Source organism: Oncorhynchus nerka, linkage group LG22 (assembly GCF_034236695.1).
Source record: "Oncorhynchus nerka isolate Pitt River linkage group LG22, Oner_Uvic_2.0, whole genome shotgun sequence".
Taxonomy (NCBI): Eukaryota; Metazoa; Chordata; class Actinopteri; order Salmoniformes; family Salmonidae; genus Oncorhynchus; species Oncorhynchus nerka.
In genome coordinates this window covers 20,757,278-20,775,041 of record NC_088417.1, presented here as the reverse complement: position 1 = coordinate 20,775,041, position 17,764 = coordinate 20,757,278, and the positions used below count along the sequence as shown (strand labels likewise).

Below are 17,764 nucleotides of genomic sequence, written 5' to 3'. Positions count from 1 at the left end.
GGTGTGATGGTGCTTTGCTGGTGACACTGTCTGTGATTTATTTAGAATTCAAGGCACACTTAACCAGCATGGCTACCACAGCATTCTGCAGCGATACGCAATCCTGTTTGTTTTTCAACAGGATAATGACCCAACACACCTCCGGGCTGTGTGAGGGCTATTTAATCAAGAAGGAGAGTGATGGAGTGCTGCATCTGATGACCTGGCCTACACAATCTCCCGACCTCAACCCAATTGAAATGGATTGGGATGAGGTAGACCGCAGAGTGAAGGAAAAGCAGCCAACAAGTGGTCAGTATATGTGGGAACTCCTTCAAGACTGTTGGGAAAGCATTCCAGGTGAAGCTGGTTGAGAAAATGCCAAGAGTGTGCAAAGCTGTCATCAAGGCAAAGGGTGGATACTTTGAAGAATCTAAAATCCCAAATATATATTGATTTGTTTAACATTTTTTTGGTTAGTACATGTTTTGATGTCTTCACTATTAAAAGTCCCTATGTGGCCCTCTAGCCAAACACTTTCCCACCACTGGGCTAGATGTTAGGGGATATGGTAGAGGTTAGTTAGAGGATGGGGCTAGGGACTAGGAGTGTTATGGTGTTACCTGACATGCCATACTGAAGTAGTCCCATACAGTAGGTGAATGGTAGACCCTAGCTGACTGGACACGGGCGGAGGTGTGCAAAGCTCCACCAGGTAATCTCTCGGCCATCAGGTTCACACTGTTGAACAGGTTGGTGGGGGGGCTGTAGAGGGTGAACTGGGTTGCCATGGCTACCGTTAGTCTGTCCAGCCAGCCAGCGGACCTCAGGGATTCTAGCCTGGACACAAACTCTGACCTGGGCGTTAATTAGAGCAGAGAGGACAGGGTGACATCAGCAACATGGTTTCTGTTATCATAGACTAAGCTAAGGTGTGTGTTGTAGAATACGTGAACAGACATTTAAAAAAGCTATTTAACCTTTATTTACCTAGGCAAGTCTGTTAACAACAAATTCTTATTTACAATGACGGCCTACAACGGCCAAACCAGTACGACAATGGGCCAATTGTGCGCCGACCTATTGGACTCCCAATCACGGCCGGTTATGATACAGCCTGGTGATACATACATGATGTGAAAAAAGTTCAAGTCTGTTTACTCATGTACATGGTAGTTTCTTTGAGATAATGGTGCTGAGTGGTTGTGTTGTGTTCTGACCGTGTTAGACCCAGTCGTACTGTGGTCCCAGTTCCTGTGTAACACTGGAGTTGACCGCAGAGACGAAGTCCGACCTCCATGGGTAACACCATCCCAGAGACTCTTTCCGTGAGGCATTCTGGGAACAAGGTCGCCATTACAGGAGGCACCTGAGGGGAGGTCAGAGGTTAGTTATGGGTTCACCCAGCAGGATACATTTAGCTATCAAACACACAGACAATAACTTAATTTTCTAGTTTCTAAAGAAAGTAGACCAGTCACAGCTAAATTAAATGTGAAATACATAGACATTATGATTCCACATTGCACAGACAGTCAAATCTGAGCTGTACTGCAATACTGTGTATGTAACACCTACATGTTTCAAGCAGACCACCATAGTCCCTGTGCCCAAGAATGCCAAGTTAACCTGTCTAAATTCAACAAGCTCTCACAGTCTCACATCAGAATTTGACATTCATCCGTGTTTCTGAAATGCCAAATTTGAAGTTGTTCCAAACGTAAAATATCGAAGTGTTTAAGGATAAGTTTAGGCATCAACTCCGAATTCTTAAGGTTAGGTATTAACTCTGAATGGTGAAGGTAAGGGTTAAGGTTAGGTATTAACTCTGAATGGTGAAGGTAAGGGTTAAGGTTAGGTATTAACTCTGAATGGTGAAGGTAAGGGTTAAGGCTAGGTATTAACTCTGAATGGTGAAGGTAAGGGTTAAGGTTAGGTATTAACTCTGAATGGTGAAGGTAAGGGTTAAGGTTAGGTATTAACTCTGAATGGTGAAGGTAAGGGTTAAGGTTAGGTATTAACTCTGAATGGTGAAGGTAAGGGTTAAGGTTAGGTATTTTATTTATTTTATTTTATTTATCCGTTATTTTACCAGGTAAGTTGACTGAGAACACGTTCTCATTTGCAGCAATGACCTGGGGAATAGTTACAGGGGAGAGGAGGGGGATGAATGAGCCAATTGTAAACTGGGGATTATTAGGTGACCGTGATGGTTTGAGGGTCAGATTGGGAATTTAGTCAGGACACCGGGGTTAACACCCCTACTCTTACGATAAGTGCCATGGGATCTTTAATGACCTCAGAGAGTCAGGACACCCATTTAACGTCCCATCCGAAAGACGGCACCCTACACAGGGCAATGTCCCCAATCACTGCCCTGGGGCATTGGGATATTTTTTAGACCAGAGGAAAGAGTGCCTCCTACTGGCTCATTGACTACAGCTCAGCGTTCAACACCATAGTGTCCTCCAAGCTCATCACTAAGCAAAGGACCCTGAGACTGAACATCTCCCTCTGCAACTGGATCCTGGACTTCCTGACGGGCCCCAGGTGGTGAGGGTAGGCAACAACACATCCGCCATGCTGACCCTCAACACGGGGGCCCTTCAGGGGTGCAGATTTAGTCATGTACTCCCTGTTCACCCACGACAGCGTGGCTGCACACGACTCCAACATCATTAAGTTTGCCGACGACACAAAGGTGGTAGGCCTGATCACCAACAATGATGAGACTATAGACTATATGAAGGAGGCCAGAGACCTGGCAGTGTGCTGCCAGGACAATAACCTCTCCCTCAACGTCAGCAAGACAAAGGAGCTGATCGTGAACTACAGGAAACGGAGGGCAGAGCACGCCCCCATTCACATCAAAGGGGCTGTAGTGGAGCAGGTCGAGAGATACAAGTTCCTCGGTGTCCACATCACTAAGGACCTATCATGGTCCGAACACACCAACACAGTTGTGAAGAGGACAAAGCCTCTTCCCCTCAGGAGGCTGAAAAGACTTGACATGGACCCTCAAATCCTCAAAAAGTTCTACAGCTGCACCATCGAGAGCATCTTGACAGGCTACAACACCGCTTGTATGGAAACTGCTTGGCATCTGAATGTATGGCGCTACAGACTGTAGTGACTATTTATATTGACAAACTTTTTATTTGCACTGGCTCTATGCACACTCACTGGACTCTACCCACACATACTACACTGACACTCCAACACACACACATACATAGACTACGACTACATACGCTCACACACACAAAACACACACACACACACTCACATATAGACACTTTCACACTCTTTACATACACTGCTGCTACTCTGTTTATTGTATATCCTGATTGCTTAGTCACGTTCTACCTCTACCTACATGTATATATTACCTCAACTACCTCTAACCCCTGCTAATTGACTCAGTACCAGTACTCCTTGTATATAGTCTCGTTATTATTTTATTGTGCTACTATTTCCTTTTGTATTTTTTGAAAAAGTTCTTACTTTTTAATTAGGCATTGTTGGGAATGGGCTCATATACGCATTTCACGGTAAAGTCTACACCAGTTGTATTTGGCGCATGTGAAAATGTAATTTCCTTTGATTTGAATTCCTCAAATACACTCCATGTTGACTACACTACCCCCTGCTGGTGGACAAGTGAACCTGCAGTTTTACAGAGGATAAAAAAACAGAGCAATTGCTAGCCATTTAAACGTCAACATTTAACAGTCCCCAGTGTTTTTCCGGTCAGTTAAATGAGATGTGTCCATTCCCCCTGGTTTACCTGGCATTGGGATGCGTTGGAAACATCAATCTTCCTCAAGATGGGCTCTCCTATCAGAATACATGTTCCCTGGACAGCACCTGCCTGTCATGAGGGGAGATAAAGAGGTTGTAAAACAGATACACACACACACACACACACACACACACACACACACACACACACACACACACACACCTTCCCAGTTGCTGATATGTTGTTATACCAGGTGTCCCAGTCCAGACCATGCAGTACACTGGTTAAGGTCCAGTTCCACCACTCCTCATGCGTTTGGATGGACAGGAAGGGGTTATGTGGGCTCCTAAATTTTGTTGAAAGAAAATAGTTTCATACTGATCGTGAAAATGTATACATATGAATATGCTAACAACAAGCAACAAACTGCAGATACAAGGGATCATATTCCTGTTTCCCTCCTACCTGGTGAACTGTGTTCGGACGGCATGGTTGAGGTGATACTGGTCTCTAAAGGAGCTGCCATAGGTTACACACAGTAGGAGGAACAGCATGGAGACGCACACTGCCATCTCCCTATGGAGGGAACAGACTGGGTCAGAAACACACTGCTATCTCCCTATGGAGGGAACAGACTGGGTCAGAAACACACTGCTATCTCCCTATGGAGGGAACAGACTGGGTCAGAAACACTCTGCTATCTCCCTATGGAGGGAACAGACTGGGTCAGAAACACACTGCCATCTCCCTATGGAGGGAACAGACTGGGTCAGAAACACACTGCTATCTCCCTATGGAGGGACCAGACTGGGTCAGAAACACACTGCTATCTCCCTATGGAGGGACCAGACTGGGTCAGAAACACACTGCTATCTCCCTATGGAGGGAACAGACTGGGTCAGAAACACACTGTCATCTCCCTATGGAGGGAACAGACTGGGTCAGAAACACACTGCTATCTCCCTATGGAGGGAACAGACTGGGTCAGAAACACACTGTCATCTCCCTATGGAGGGACCAGACTGGGTCAGAAACACACTGCTATCTCCCTATGGAAGGAACAGACTGGGTCAGCAACACACTGCCATCTCCCTATGGAGGGAACAGACTGGGTCAGAAACACACTGCTATCTCCCTATGGAGGGACCAGACTGGGTCAGAAACACACTGCTATCTCCCTATGGAGGGACCAGACTGGGTCAGAAACACACTGCTATCTCCCTATTTAGGGAACAGACTGGGTCAGAAACACACTGTCATCTCCCTATGGAGGGAACAGACTGGGTCAGAAACACACTGCTATCTCCCTATGGAGGGAACAGACTGGGTCAGAAACACACTGTCATCTCACTATGGAGAGACCAGACTGGGTCAGAAACACACTGCTATCTCCCTATGGAGGGAACAGACTGGGTCAGAAACACACTGCTATCTCCCTATGGAGGGAACAGACTGGGTCAGAAACACACTGTCATCTCCCTATGGAGGGACCAGACTGGGTCAGAAACACACTGCCATCTCCCTATGGAGGGAACAGACTGGGTCAGAAACACACTGTCATCTCCCTATGGAGGGACCAGACTGGGTCAGAAACACAGTCATCTCCCTATGGAGGGACCAGACTGGGTCAGAAACACACTGCTATCTCCCTATGGAGGGAACAGACTGGGTCAGAAACACACTGTCATCTCCCTATGGAGGGAACAGACTGGGTCAGAAACACACTGTCATCTCCCTATGGAGGGAACAGACTGGGTCAGAAACACACTGCTATCTCCCTATGGAGGGACCAGACTGGGTCAGAAACACACTGTCATCTCCCTATGGAGGGACCAGACTGGGTCAGAAACACACTGCTATCTCCCTATGGAGGGAACAGACTGGGTCAGAAACACACTGCTATCTCCCTATGGAGGGAACAGACTAGGTCAGAAACACACTGTCATCTCCCTATGGAGGGACCAGACTGGGTCAGAAACACACTGCTATCTCCCTATGGAGGGACCAGACTGCTATCTCCCTATGGAGGGACCAGACTGGGTCAGAAACACACTGCTATCTCCCTATGGAGGGAACAGACTGGGTCAGAAACACACTGTCATCTCCCTATGGAGGGAACAGACTGGGTCAGAAACACACTGCTATCTCCCTATGGAGGGAACAGACTGGGTCAGAAACACACTGCTATCTCCCTATGGAGGGAACAGACTAGGTCAGAAACACACTGTCATCTCCCTATGGAGGGACCAGACTGGGTCAGAAACACACTGCTATCTCCCTATGGAGGGAACAGACTGGGTCAGAAACACACTGCTATCTCCCTATGGAGGGAACAGACTAGGTCAGAAACACACTGTCATCTCCCTATGGAGGGACCAGACTGGGTCAGAAACACACTGCTATCTCCCTATGGAGGGAACAGACTAGGTCAGAAACACACTGTCATCTCCCTATGGAGGGACCAGACTGGGTCAGAAACACACTGCTATCTCCCTATGGAGGGAACAGACTGGGTCAGAAACACACTGCTATCTCCCTATGGAGGGAACAGACTAGGTCAGAAACACACTGTCATCTCCCTATGGAGGGACCAGACTGGGTCAGAAACACACTGCTATCTCCCTATGGAGGGAACAGACTGGGTCAGAAACACACTGCTATCTCCCTATGGAGGGAACAGACTAGGTCAGAAACACACTGTCATCTCCCTATGGAGGGAACAGACTGGGTCAGAAACACACTGCTATCTCCCTATGGAGGGAACAGACTGGGTCAGAAACACACTGTCATCTCCCTATGGAGGGAACAGACTGGGTCAGAAACACACTGTCATCTCCCTATGGAGGGGACAGACTGGGTCAGAAACACACACATATATACGCAGGCACACACACACACACACATACACACACCTGAGTGTTTTGCGAATGAGTGTTTCTCTCCTCTTCCTCCCCCCTGTCCTCCTCAGCTCCCCAGAAGTGGGTGGGCGTACCAGACGCAGATACCGAGCCCTCTGACGGGCCGCCAGCACCTGTCAATAACACAGCAAAGACTTGTCTTAATATCTTCTTAAATAATATGGAATAAAACCAGAGCAGTTGATCGTCTGTTAGAGTAGGATGATGTTGTTACCCTGTCAAAGTGAGAGCATCTCTCCTGGGGCGGATGAGGAGGGCTGAGCAGGAAGAGCTCTGGGACACAGGAGCCATCTTGGGTCCACAGTTTCAGAGTTTCTGCCTGAAACCCAGGAACTCCTGAGAAACTTGAGAAGTCCTGACGCTTCCTGCGCCAGAAGGAGACCACCACAGCCACGGCAAGGATCTAGAAAAGAAAATCAAACAGACCAATTCCATCAATGTTTTTCTGAGTAAGTCAATAGTAAATTATTGACGGCAACCACTTTTGGTTTGCAAAGGTTAGCTTTATATTTGTGTTTGGCTGGGTTTGGGTTAAGTTGGGGTTCATGCTAGGTTGGGTTTGTGTTTTGTTCGTTGGGGTTTGGTTTACCACGGCTGGCTGAATGAGGAAGACACAGGAGAGCAGGGAAAAGAAGACAGAATGGCTCCACAGTAAAGTCTTACTGCTGCTGAACCTAACATACGCACACACCCATACACACGCACGCACACAAAAACAATAACGCCCTGGTAAATAACTTGTACCAAATGTATCACTTGTAATCATTTGTATCACTCTATAATACAGTATGATAGCTACCTTGTCTTATGTACTAACCTGATCCCCAAGACGATAGTGACCACTAGAGAGGAGAGGCCCAGGGCCAAACACAGTACCCAGGCTAGGAGGTGACTCCAGCGGGGTAGAGGGCTGAGCCTGCCCCCTAAGCATCTGCTGGTACTGTTGCCCACCTGGTTGCTGCCTAGCAGTTTGGAGCTATCGTTGAGGTTACGATCCCTCTCCTTGCTAATGCTGTTGTTGTCTGGGACACGGTTGCCTAGCAACCTGCCAAGCAAGCTGTCAAAACCACTGGAGTTGCAATCTGAGGAGACTTTCTCCTGGGTCAGCAGATCCCTTACCAGATCCTGACTGCCCCGTATTACCAGATCTCCTCTTTGAGTTACCAGATCCCTATTCGGCACTGAGCCCTGAGACATGAGAGATAGAGAGAGGAACATGATACCTAATATTAAGTAAACAAATATAATATCTAAGAGGTCAAATGGAAATCTAATAGAAGCCAAACACATATTTTCCCAAATGTGTGTAAGAACAGGAAGAGTGTGTCACCTCATATTTCTTCCTCCAGGCCTCCTGTGCACACTGCTGCAGATTGTTCCAGGAGAGAGAGTCAAACCCACAGTCACTCACAATCAGCGCATCAGCTTGGGGGAAAGAGAGAGATTAGAGATAGAGAGAGATAGAGAGAGAGCAGAGATCTATCACTTGACTCCCTCACTTTCACCTGTTCTCAACCACCCACAAGAAAGAACCATAGCAGGCCATAGTGAGTGCTAGCATGTGTGTGTGTGTGTGTGTGTGTGTATGTGTGTGTGTGTGTGTTCTACCTTCTATAGAGTAGATGTCTGGCAGTCTGACCATGTCCTGTTTGACCTCTGACCTCTTTACTCTGACCTCACGCTGACGGAACAGGAAGGACAGCGCGGACGCTACGGGCAACACAGCCAGCGCACTGAGCAACCCCGTCGTTAGGGAAACGGTAGACACGTCGATGATGCCCAGCTCTGAGGTGTACTGGAACGACACACAGCATTATGGATAGTGTAGTTGCCCATAATGACAGATTGATTGATTGATTGATTGACTCACTTGGTCATTGAGGCCAGATATGAGTAACGTGTTGACACACATGTACCCCAGCAGCAGCAGCAAACACACACTGAGGCGCTGTGTGTGAGTGAACACGCTAGGGGAGGGACCACTGTACACAGACAACCACAGGTGGAAGTCTGACAGGTACTCTGACAGCTTCAGATACAGCAGCTACACAAACACATGACATACCAACACATGACAAAATAACATATTAAGAGCAGATGACACAACGACACATGACAAAATAACATATTAAGAGCAGATGACACAACGACACATGACAAAATAACATATTAAGAGCAGATGAAATAACAACACGACAAAATAACATATTAAGAGCACATGACACAACGACACATGACAAAATAACATATTAAGAGCAGATGACACAACGACACATGACAAAATAACATATTAAGAGCAGATGAAATAACAACACGACAAAATAACATATTAAGAGCACATGACACAACGACACATGACAAAATAACATATTAAGAGCAGATGACACAACGACACATGACAAAATAACATATTAAGAGCAGATGAAATAACAACACGACAAAATAACATATTAAGAGCACATGACACAACGACACATGACAAAATAACATATTAAGAGCACATGACATAAGAACATCATTAGACAATGAGTTTGTGTGTGTGTGTGTGTTCACGTTTTACTGTACTTGTGAGTACCAGAAGTCTTCACAAGAATAGTAAACCAACTAAAATTAAGAGAAGTGAGGATATTCTGCCTGCCGGTCCACATTTGTAAAAACTCTATTTCAGTCTTAGTTAGAATTAGGGGGTTAGGGGTTGTTAGGTTTAGGGTTAGAAATAAGGGTTAGAATTAGGGTTAGGGGTTGTTAGGTTTAGAAGTAAGGGTTAGGTTTATAGAAAAATATAATTTTGAATGGGAATCAACTGTTGGTGTGAGTGTGTGTGTTGTGGTGTGTGTACGTGCGCACACGCGTGTGTGTGTGTGTGTGCGTATGCGTGCGTGTGGCATGTGTGTACACGTGTGCATCCAGGTGTGTTACCTTGGTGAATCCTGGCCCCTGATCACAGACCCTGAGTCTCCTCTCCACCTGTCTGTCACCCTCATCAACAGCCAACCAGCACTGGCCTAGGAACAGCCAGCTCCGCCCCTTGCCCTTCACCTCACACACCTCCACCTGTCTGAGGTACCAGGTGGGGGAGGGGCCAGTGTTATCATGCCACAGGTGCAGCCCCCACAGAGGGCCTAGACTGTCTACAGTACTACAGAAAGACACACAAACAGTGACATGGGATTAGTACAGGGGTGTCTCTGTCTCTGTGGCTACAGCTGCTAGGGACGGACGGTTTCACATGCTGGCTGGCCTGGCTGGGCTGACTGATGACACAACAGTTCTCATTGTAAACAAAAACAGAGATGTATAGTAGTGCATTGTAAAGGCGGATACTGTAGCTGTAATGTTGTTTCGTACCTCAGTATAAAGGTGTTCCTGGAGTTCCTTCTGAACAGAAGGCATTCTGGGTCATGTAGTTGTCTGGTCTGTGACACCCCATCCTCCCCATACAGCACAATATGGACCTGACACACACACAAACACACACATCAGACAATTCTGCTAGGTTTGCTCAGGAAAAGGTATGTAATGAGGTGAACATGTTGTAATAGTAACTTGATAAATACAGGTTTTGTGTGTATTTGCAGTGTGTGTATTTGCAGTGTGTATTTGCAGTGTGTGTATGTCTGTCTGTGCCTGTGTCTGAATGAGATATGAGGGTAAAAGACAGTATTACACATTCAGGTGGCACATATACACAGAGACTGACACACCAAAACATAAGGATGAAAGGACAGGTCTCATTACTAAACAAAAACATGTAACTATGAACTTTATGGAGTTAACCCCCCTACTGTTAACTTCTTATGGCTGGGGTGCAGTATTGAGTAGCTTGGATGAATAAGTTGCCCAAAGTAAACAGCCTGCTCTTCAGTCTCAGTTGCTAATATATGCATATTATTATTAGTATTGGATAGAAAACACTCTAAAGTTTCTAACAGAACTCATATGGCAGGCAAAATGTTGAAATCAAAACAGGAAGTGAGAAATCTGAGCTTTGTATGTATTCACCAGAGTCCCCAATGAAATCCCCTTGAGATAATAATGATGTTGCACTGCCTAGGGGTTCCACTAGATGTCAACCAATAATATACATTTTAATTAGACTTCTATGGTGTTGTGGGAGTGAATGAGAGCAGAATGTATCAGGTGTCCATCAAGCAGCCATTTTCTGATCACGCTTTATTCCTCATGGTACCCACTTGCGTTCCATTGCTCATGAAGACAAGAAGGAATACTCCGGTTGGAACTTTATTGAAGCTATATGTTAAAAACATCCTAATGATTGATTCTGTACTTAGTTTGAAATGTTTCTTCGACCTGTAATATAACTTTTTGAAGTTTTTGTCCGATGTAACGCTGACCAGAATGAGCGTTTGGATATGTATACCAAACGCGCTAACAAAAGAAGGTATTTGGACATAAATAACGGATATTATCGAACAAAACAAACATTTATTGTGGACCTGGGATTCCTGGAGTGGTTTCTGATGTAGATCATCAAAGGTAAGGGAATATTTATCATGTAATTTCTTGTTTATGTTGACGCCATCGTTGCGGCTATTGTGACAGAGGTAAGAGTAAAACCACTGTATTTACTCCATCCGAGAACGGAACAAAAATCCCGTTATAAAACAAATACAAAACAGGATACGAACTCCAACACACGAAAGACAATCACGCTTAAAACAGAAAGGGAAACCAGAGGGTTAAATAAGGAACATAATTATAAGATGGGAACCAGGTGTGTAAAACAGACAAAACAAAAGGAAAAATGAAACATGGATCGTGGCAGCTAGAAAGCCGGTGACGTCGACCCCGCCCAAACAAGGAGAGGGAACAACTTCGGTGGAAGTCGTGACAGTGGCTATGTGGTGACCTAACATAATCGTTTGTGGTGCTTTTGCTGTAAAGCATATTTGAAATCGGACACTGTGGTGGGATTAACAACAAGAATAGCTTTAAAATGCTATGAGATACATGTATGTTTGAGGAATTTTAATTATGAGATGTTTGATGCTTTGATATTGGCGTACTACACTTTGACTGGCTGTTGTCATATCGCTCCCGTTAACGGGATCACAGAGAGTCGGGACACCCGTTTAACGTCCCAGGACACCCGTTTAACTTCCCACAGCGTATTCCAGCATCAGATTCTGAAGAACTATGAGGTTAACTCACCCAGCTTTTCACCTCATCAGAATACTTGGCTTTGGTTTTCCAACTTACGTAAGAGACTTACTGTATGTTAAATTCTAATCCATTGGCTCACTACGTTGTGAGTGTATAACGAAGGGCACTGAGCCTCAGACTGCATAATCTCTGAAGATGTACCATTTCTGAATAATGATGTTCCCCCATGATCAAAGGGGACCATGACAGAAAACGTTAGGGAAGCACTGATCTAGCTAAGATAAGCAAAAATACAGATGGGCAATCCCATGCTATTTATTTATAGCCACTATGCTGCATCATTTGGGCTACAGGTGATAATGCTTATTGCTAAATAACACACCAGCCTGATAATATGGACCAATATGTTGTTATGCTCATTTTTGGAGGGAAAAATTAGATTTGAATGGTGTCACCATCATTTTCTTTTCCTACATTTTGGAGAAGAAAAGTCCCCAGAGCTGCGTTCAGTGCAAAAAAACATAATGCAATGTTCAATTAAACGGAAACAGTGCTTTTCAGAACGATCAGTTGAAAAACGGGGAGGGGTTAGGTTGTGGGTTCACAATGCACCGCTGCCCTTCAAATACGTCACATTGCTTCAAGCCATAACCAGTCACACCCACCAAACGCAGCAAATGTAGACTACCTCAAAGTCTGTTCAAGAACGTTGAAGAACGTTTTGGGGAAACGTGCCGGAGCTGGTGGTGGAACAGAGCATGGAGCCGAACAGCATGGAACGTAAGAATGCAGGTAGGAGCAGACATGTAAAAGCTAATGTTGTCCATTATGATGTGAAATAATTTACTTGTTCCATTAATTCCCTTAATTCCAACTGTAGCAGCTGAACTGTCAGCTATGGGGGCCAGAGTGACAGCCAGTGAGGAGTTGGAGGAGCAGAAAAAGGAGGTGACGGCTCTTAGAGAGGAGCTGAGCATCACCACTACTCAACAGCAGCTCCAGAAGAACAAGGTGGAGGAGCTGGAGAAAGACAATACAGGTAAAGCACCGCTATGTATGAACATGAAGATGTATTTGGTTCATCCAAAAGAAGTACCAGCAACAACCCTACAAATAAAACAAATGTACGTGATAGAAAATGATGAGTGCGTTGACTCTCCTGTGTTCACAGACAGACCAAAGGTGGCCTTCTCTGCTGGTTTGACAGATTCAAACGCTGTAGGACCCTTCAATACTGACACCCCACTGGTCTAGAGGTTTTGTTCAGGGTTTTCTACCCTTATTTTACCAGGTAAGTTGACTGAGAACATATTCTCATTTACAGCAATGACCAGGGGAAAAGTAACATGGGAGAGGAGGAGGGATGAATGAGCCAATTGGAAGCTGGGGATGATTAGGTGGCCATGATGATATTAGGGCCAGATTTGGAATTTAGCCAGGACACCGGGATTAACACCCTACTCTTAGTGTACCATGGGATCTTTAGTGATCACAGAGAGTCAGGACATCAGTTTAACGTCCCATCCGAAAGACGGCACCCTACACAGGGCAATGTCCCCAATCACTGCCCTGGGGCATTGGGATATTTATTTTAGACCAGAGGAAAGTGTGCCTCCTACTGGCCCTTCACCAAGATCAGCAAGGCCAACAGCCCAACTACAGGTACTGACCACCAGACCTGTGTTAGCTGCATACATTAGCTGCACTTGATTGAGCTTGCTTTGTACAATGGAACCTATGGGATAGTCCCAAAAGTGCAAACCCCACCTGTTTGGCACTCCAGACAGGCTGTTATACAAACTGAATCCAGCAACAGCGCAGTATTACTAACAGTGCCTTGCTAATGTCTCCCTGCTTCTCCTCTGATGCAGGTATCTTCACAGCACCAGTGAGAGGAGTCTACTACATCACATTCACTGCCATCGAGCTCCACAATGACCAATAGATGGCTGTTTACTTTTACCACAACTTTTACCACAAGAGAATGAGGTATAAGAATGACTAGGACGATGGGTATAATGAGTACAGGAAATGTTGAACTTGTAGTGCATTTGAGGTGTAAAAAGGCATCTGAAGTTTGACATTTCCACTTTGAAATTTCAGACTTAATTTTCCATCACGAAAAATGTATTAACCCCTACAAAAATGTCCTTGAATTATATTCCACATAACAGTTCACATTTCCTGTTGCTTTAGGGTTAATATCCTGCTGTAGCAAACTAGATCAAATTAAGATCCTACATCTGTATGTGAAGGCAGCACAGTGCTATAACGCACCGTGCTCAACTTTCTGATGTGAACCGTTCTGGGGTTAAAGACCCCAATGTTCCTCTAACCAATAAATACGCATTAGAAAAGCCAGATGAGTCTCTTCGCATCATTGACAGTTTACCATCAGTGATGAAAAGTGACAACAATCCTAACTGCTGCATCCTTGATAAATGTTGAGCTACAGTATACAGCTTCCACCTATCCTATGCTCTCAGAGATCTGAGGGTCAATGAGGGCAGAGGGAGAGAGTTACAGAATCTGTGTCAAACCAATTGGGTGAGAGAGGGATAGGGGAGGACAACGGTAGAAGGACAGAGAAGATAATGGGACAGGAGAGAGGGAGGGAGAGAGTATGGGGAGAGGGAGAGAGTTACATAATCTGTGTCAAGCTAATTGGGTGAGAGAGGGATAGGGGAGGACAACGGTAGAAGGACAGAGAAGATAATGGGACAGGAGAGAGGGAGGGAGAGAGGGAAGGAGAGAGTATTGGGAGAGAGTTACATAATCTGTGTCAAGCTAATTGGGTGAGAGAGGGATAGGGGAGGACAACGGTAGAAGGACAGAGAAGATAATGGGACAGGAGAGAGGGAGGGAGAGAGGGAAGGAGAGAGTATGGGGAGAGGGAGAGAGTTACAGAATCTGTGTCAAGCTAATTGGGTGAGAGAGGGATAGGGGAGGACAACGGTAGAAGGACAGAGAAGATAATGGGACAGGAGAGAGGGAGGGAGAGAGGGAAGGAGAGAGTATGGGGAGAGGGAGAGAGTTACAGAATCTGTGTCAAGCTAATTGGGTGAGAGAGGGATAGGGGAGGACAACGGTAGAAGGACAGAGAAGATAATGGGACAGGAGAGAGGGAGGGAGAGAGGGAAGGAGAGAGTATTGGGAGAGGGAGAGAGTTACAGAATCTGTGTCAAACCAATTGAGTGAGAGAGGGATAGGGGAGGACAACGGTAGAAGGACAGAGAAGATAATGGGACAGGAGAGAGGGAGGGAGAGAGGGAAGGAGAGAGTATGGGGAGAGGGAGAGAGGAAGAAGGGAGAGTTCTGGAAAATGGGGGGAAAGCGTACTATACCTTGGCGGTCATACTGGGTGAGGAGCGGAGGCCGGTGTGTATAGTAACAGAGTAGAGGTGTGTGTCTGAAGGAGCGTTATCAGACAGGTAGTAGACTCCCTGGTTCCTCTCCGAGATGAGGTCAGCTCTCTTACACACCACCATGCCCAGAGCATACAGACACACACACACCACACACACACACACCACCGTCACATCACTGGGGAGACTGAGAGAAGAGAGATGGAGAGGGAGAGGGAGAAAGAGAGAGTGAAAGGGGGAGGGGTTGATGAGGGGAAAAGAGAGAGACATATTATGGCAAAATACCATAATTAAGTTGAACACTCATACTTCCCTCTTTATGAACATTGAAATGACAAATCCGCCGTCCTGTGGTCTGACTGACCTGATGAACTGGGCCAGATCTGCTGAGTCATCATGGCTGCTCTGGATCTGCTGCTGGACCACGGTCAATGGGCTCAAGTGGCTACAGCTGGAACACACACGTGTTTGCGTCCGTGTATACAGCATGTGTGTGTGAGGACAGTAAAACAAGGAACATTCCATCGTGGGTTATAATTAGGTTTAGGGTTATGATTAGGGTGAGGGTAGGGTTAGGGGGAGAGTTATGATTAGGGTGAGGGTAGGGTTAGGGGGAGAGTTATGATTAGGGTGAGGGTAGGGTTAGGGGGAGAGTTATGATTAGGGTGAGGGTAGGGTTAGGGGAGAGTTATGATTAGGGTGAGGGTAGGGTTAGGGGAGAGTTATGATTAGGGTGAGGGTAGAGTTAGGGGAGAGTTAGGTTTAGGGTTATGATTAGGTTGAGGGTAGGGTTAGGGGAGAGTTAGGTTTAGGGTTATGATTAGGTTGAGGGTAGGGTTAGGGGAGAGTTAGGTTTAGGGTTATGATTAGGGTGAGGGTAGGGTTAGGGGAGAGTTAGGTTTAGGGTTATGATTAGGGTGAGGGTAGGGTTAGGGGAGAGTTAGGTTTAGGGTTATGATTAGGGTGAGGGTAGGGTTAGGGGAGAGTTAGGTTTAGGGTTATGATTAGGGTGAGGGTAGGGTTAGGGGAGAGTTAGGTTTAGGGTTATGATTAGGGTGAGGGTAGGGTTAGGGGAGAGTTAGGTTTAGGGTTATGATTAGGGTGAGGGTAGGGTTAGGGGAGAGTTAGGTTTAGGGTTATGATTAGGGTGAGGGTAGGGTTAGGGGAGAGTTAGGTTTAGGGTTATGATTAGGGTGAGGGTAGGGTTAGGGGAGAGTTAGGTTTAGGGTTATGATTAGGGTGAGGGTAGGGTTAGGGGGAGAGTTAGGTTTAGGGTTATGATTAGGGTGAGGGTAGGGTTAGGGGGAGAGTTAGGTTTAGGGTTATGATTAGGGTGAGGGTAGGGTTAGGGGAGAGTTAGGTTTAGGGTTATGATTAGGGTGAGGGTAGGGTTAGGGGAGAGTTAGGTTTAGGGTTATGATTAGGGTGAGGGTAGGGTTAGGGAGAGTTAGGTTTAGGGTTATGATTAGGGTGAGGGTAGGGTTAGGGGAGAGTTAGGTTTAGGGTTATGATTAGGGTGAGGGTAGGGTTAGGGGGAGAGTTAGGTTTAGGGTTATGATTAGGGTGAGGGTAGGGTTAGGGGAGAGTTAGGGGTTAGGGTTAGTGTTAGGGTTACAATTAGTGTTAGGGTAAGGGGTTATGAATAGGATTAGGGTTAGGAGTTAGGTTTAGGGTTTGGATTCGGGTTATGGGTTAAGGTTAGGTTTATGGTAATGTTAAGGATTAGGCTTGGGGTTATGGAAAATAGGATTTTGAATGGAAATTCATTTGAGGTCCCCACTAGGATAGAAGAACATAACATGTGTGTGTGTGTATATATATATGCGTGTGTGTGTGTGTGTGTGTGTGTGTGTGTGTGTGTGTGTGCGTGTGCGCGTGTGTGTGCGAGTGGGTGTTACCTGCAGTTGACCCTGGTGTGTGAGGTCAGTCCTAGTTGAGGTGTGCAGCTGGTGTGTGTCCAGCCCTCCTGGTGGTCCCAGGACAGACACTGGCTGGTCTCCAGTCTCAATGTGTAGTTCACTTGTCTGCTCATGTACCTACATATGTAAGAATACTATTCATTGACTACAGCTCAACATTCAGCTCAGCATTCAACATCATAGTACCCTCCAAGCTCATCATCAAGCTGGAGGGCCTGGGTCTCGACCCCAGATCCTGGACTTTCTGACGGGCCCCCCTCCCCCCAGGTGATGAAGGTAGGGAACAACATCTCCACTTCGCTGACCCTCAACACTGGGGCCCCACAAGGGTGTGTGCTCAGCCCTCTCCTGTACTCCCTGTTCACCCACGACTGCGTGACCATGCACGACCCCAACTCAATCATCAAGTTTGCAGATGACACAACAGTAGTGGGCTTGATCACCAACAACGACGAGACAGCCTACAGAGAGGAGGTGAGGGCACTCGGAGTGTGGTATCAGGAAAACAATCTCACACTCAACATCAATAAAACAAATGAGATGATTGTGGACTTCAGGAAACAGCAGAAGGAGCACCCCCTTATCCACATCGAAGGGACAGCAGTGGAAAAGGTGGAAAGTTAAGTTCCTCGGCGTACACATCACTGACAAACTGAAATGGTCCACCCACACAGACAGTGTGGTGAAGAAGGCGCCACAGCGCCTCTTCAACCTCAG

At 46.2% G+C, this 17,764-nt stretch overlaps 1 protein-coding gene across 1 annotated transcript in view; it reads right to left on the bottom strand.

The window, feature by feature from the left end:
- LOC115104503 (polycystin-1-like protein 1) overlaps positions 1–17,764 on the bottom strand; it is a 37,585-nt gene that overhangs the window by 6,103 nt on the left and 13,718 nt on the right. Inside the window, exons 27-43 of the mRNA XM_065006796.1 lie at positions 17,027–17,164; positions 15,493–15,594; positions 15,108–15,315; positions 9,988–10,094; positions 9,559–9,778; positions 8,510–8,683; positions 8,248–8,434; positions 7,970–8,064; positions 7,457–7,902; positions 7,229–7,313; positions 6,854–7,042; positions 6,634–6,752; positions 4,187–4,297; positions 3,944–4,067; positions 3,767–3,850; positions 1,200–1,348; positions 603–837 (exon numbers count right to left, since the gene is read on the bottom strand). Coding sequence (XP_064862868.1) covers positions 603–837; positions 1,200–1,348; positions 3,767–3,850; positions 3,944–4,067; positions 4,187–4,297; positions 6,634–6,752; positions 6,854–7,042; positions 7,229–7,313; positions 7,457–7,902; positions 7,970–8,064; positions 8,248–8,434; positions 8,510–8,683; positions 9,559–9,778; positions 9,988–10,094; positions 15,108–15,315; positions 15,493–15,594; positions 17,027–17,164 — 2,773 coding nt within the window. The remainder of the gene's footprint in view (positions 1–602; positions 838–1,199; positions 1,349–3,766; positions 3,851–3,943; positions 4,068–4,186; positions 4,298–6,633; positions 6,753–6,853; positions 7,043–7,228; positions 7,314–7,456; positions 7,903–7,969; positions 8,065–8,247; positions 8,435–8,509; positions 8,684–9,558; positions 9,779–9,987; positions 10,095–15,107; positions 15,316–15,492; positions 15,595–17,026; positions 17,165–17,764) is intronic.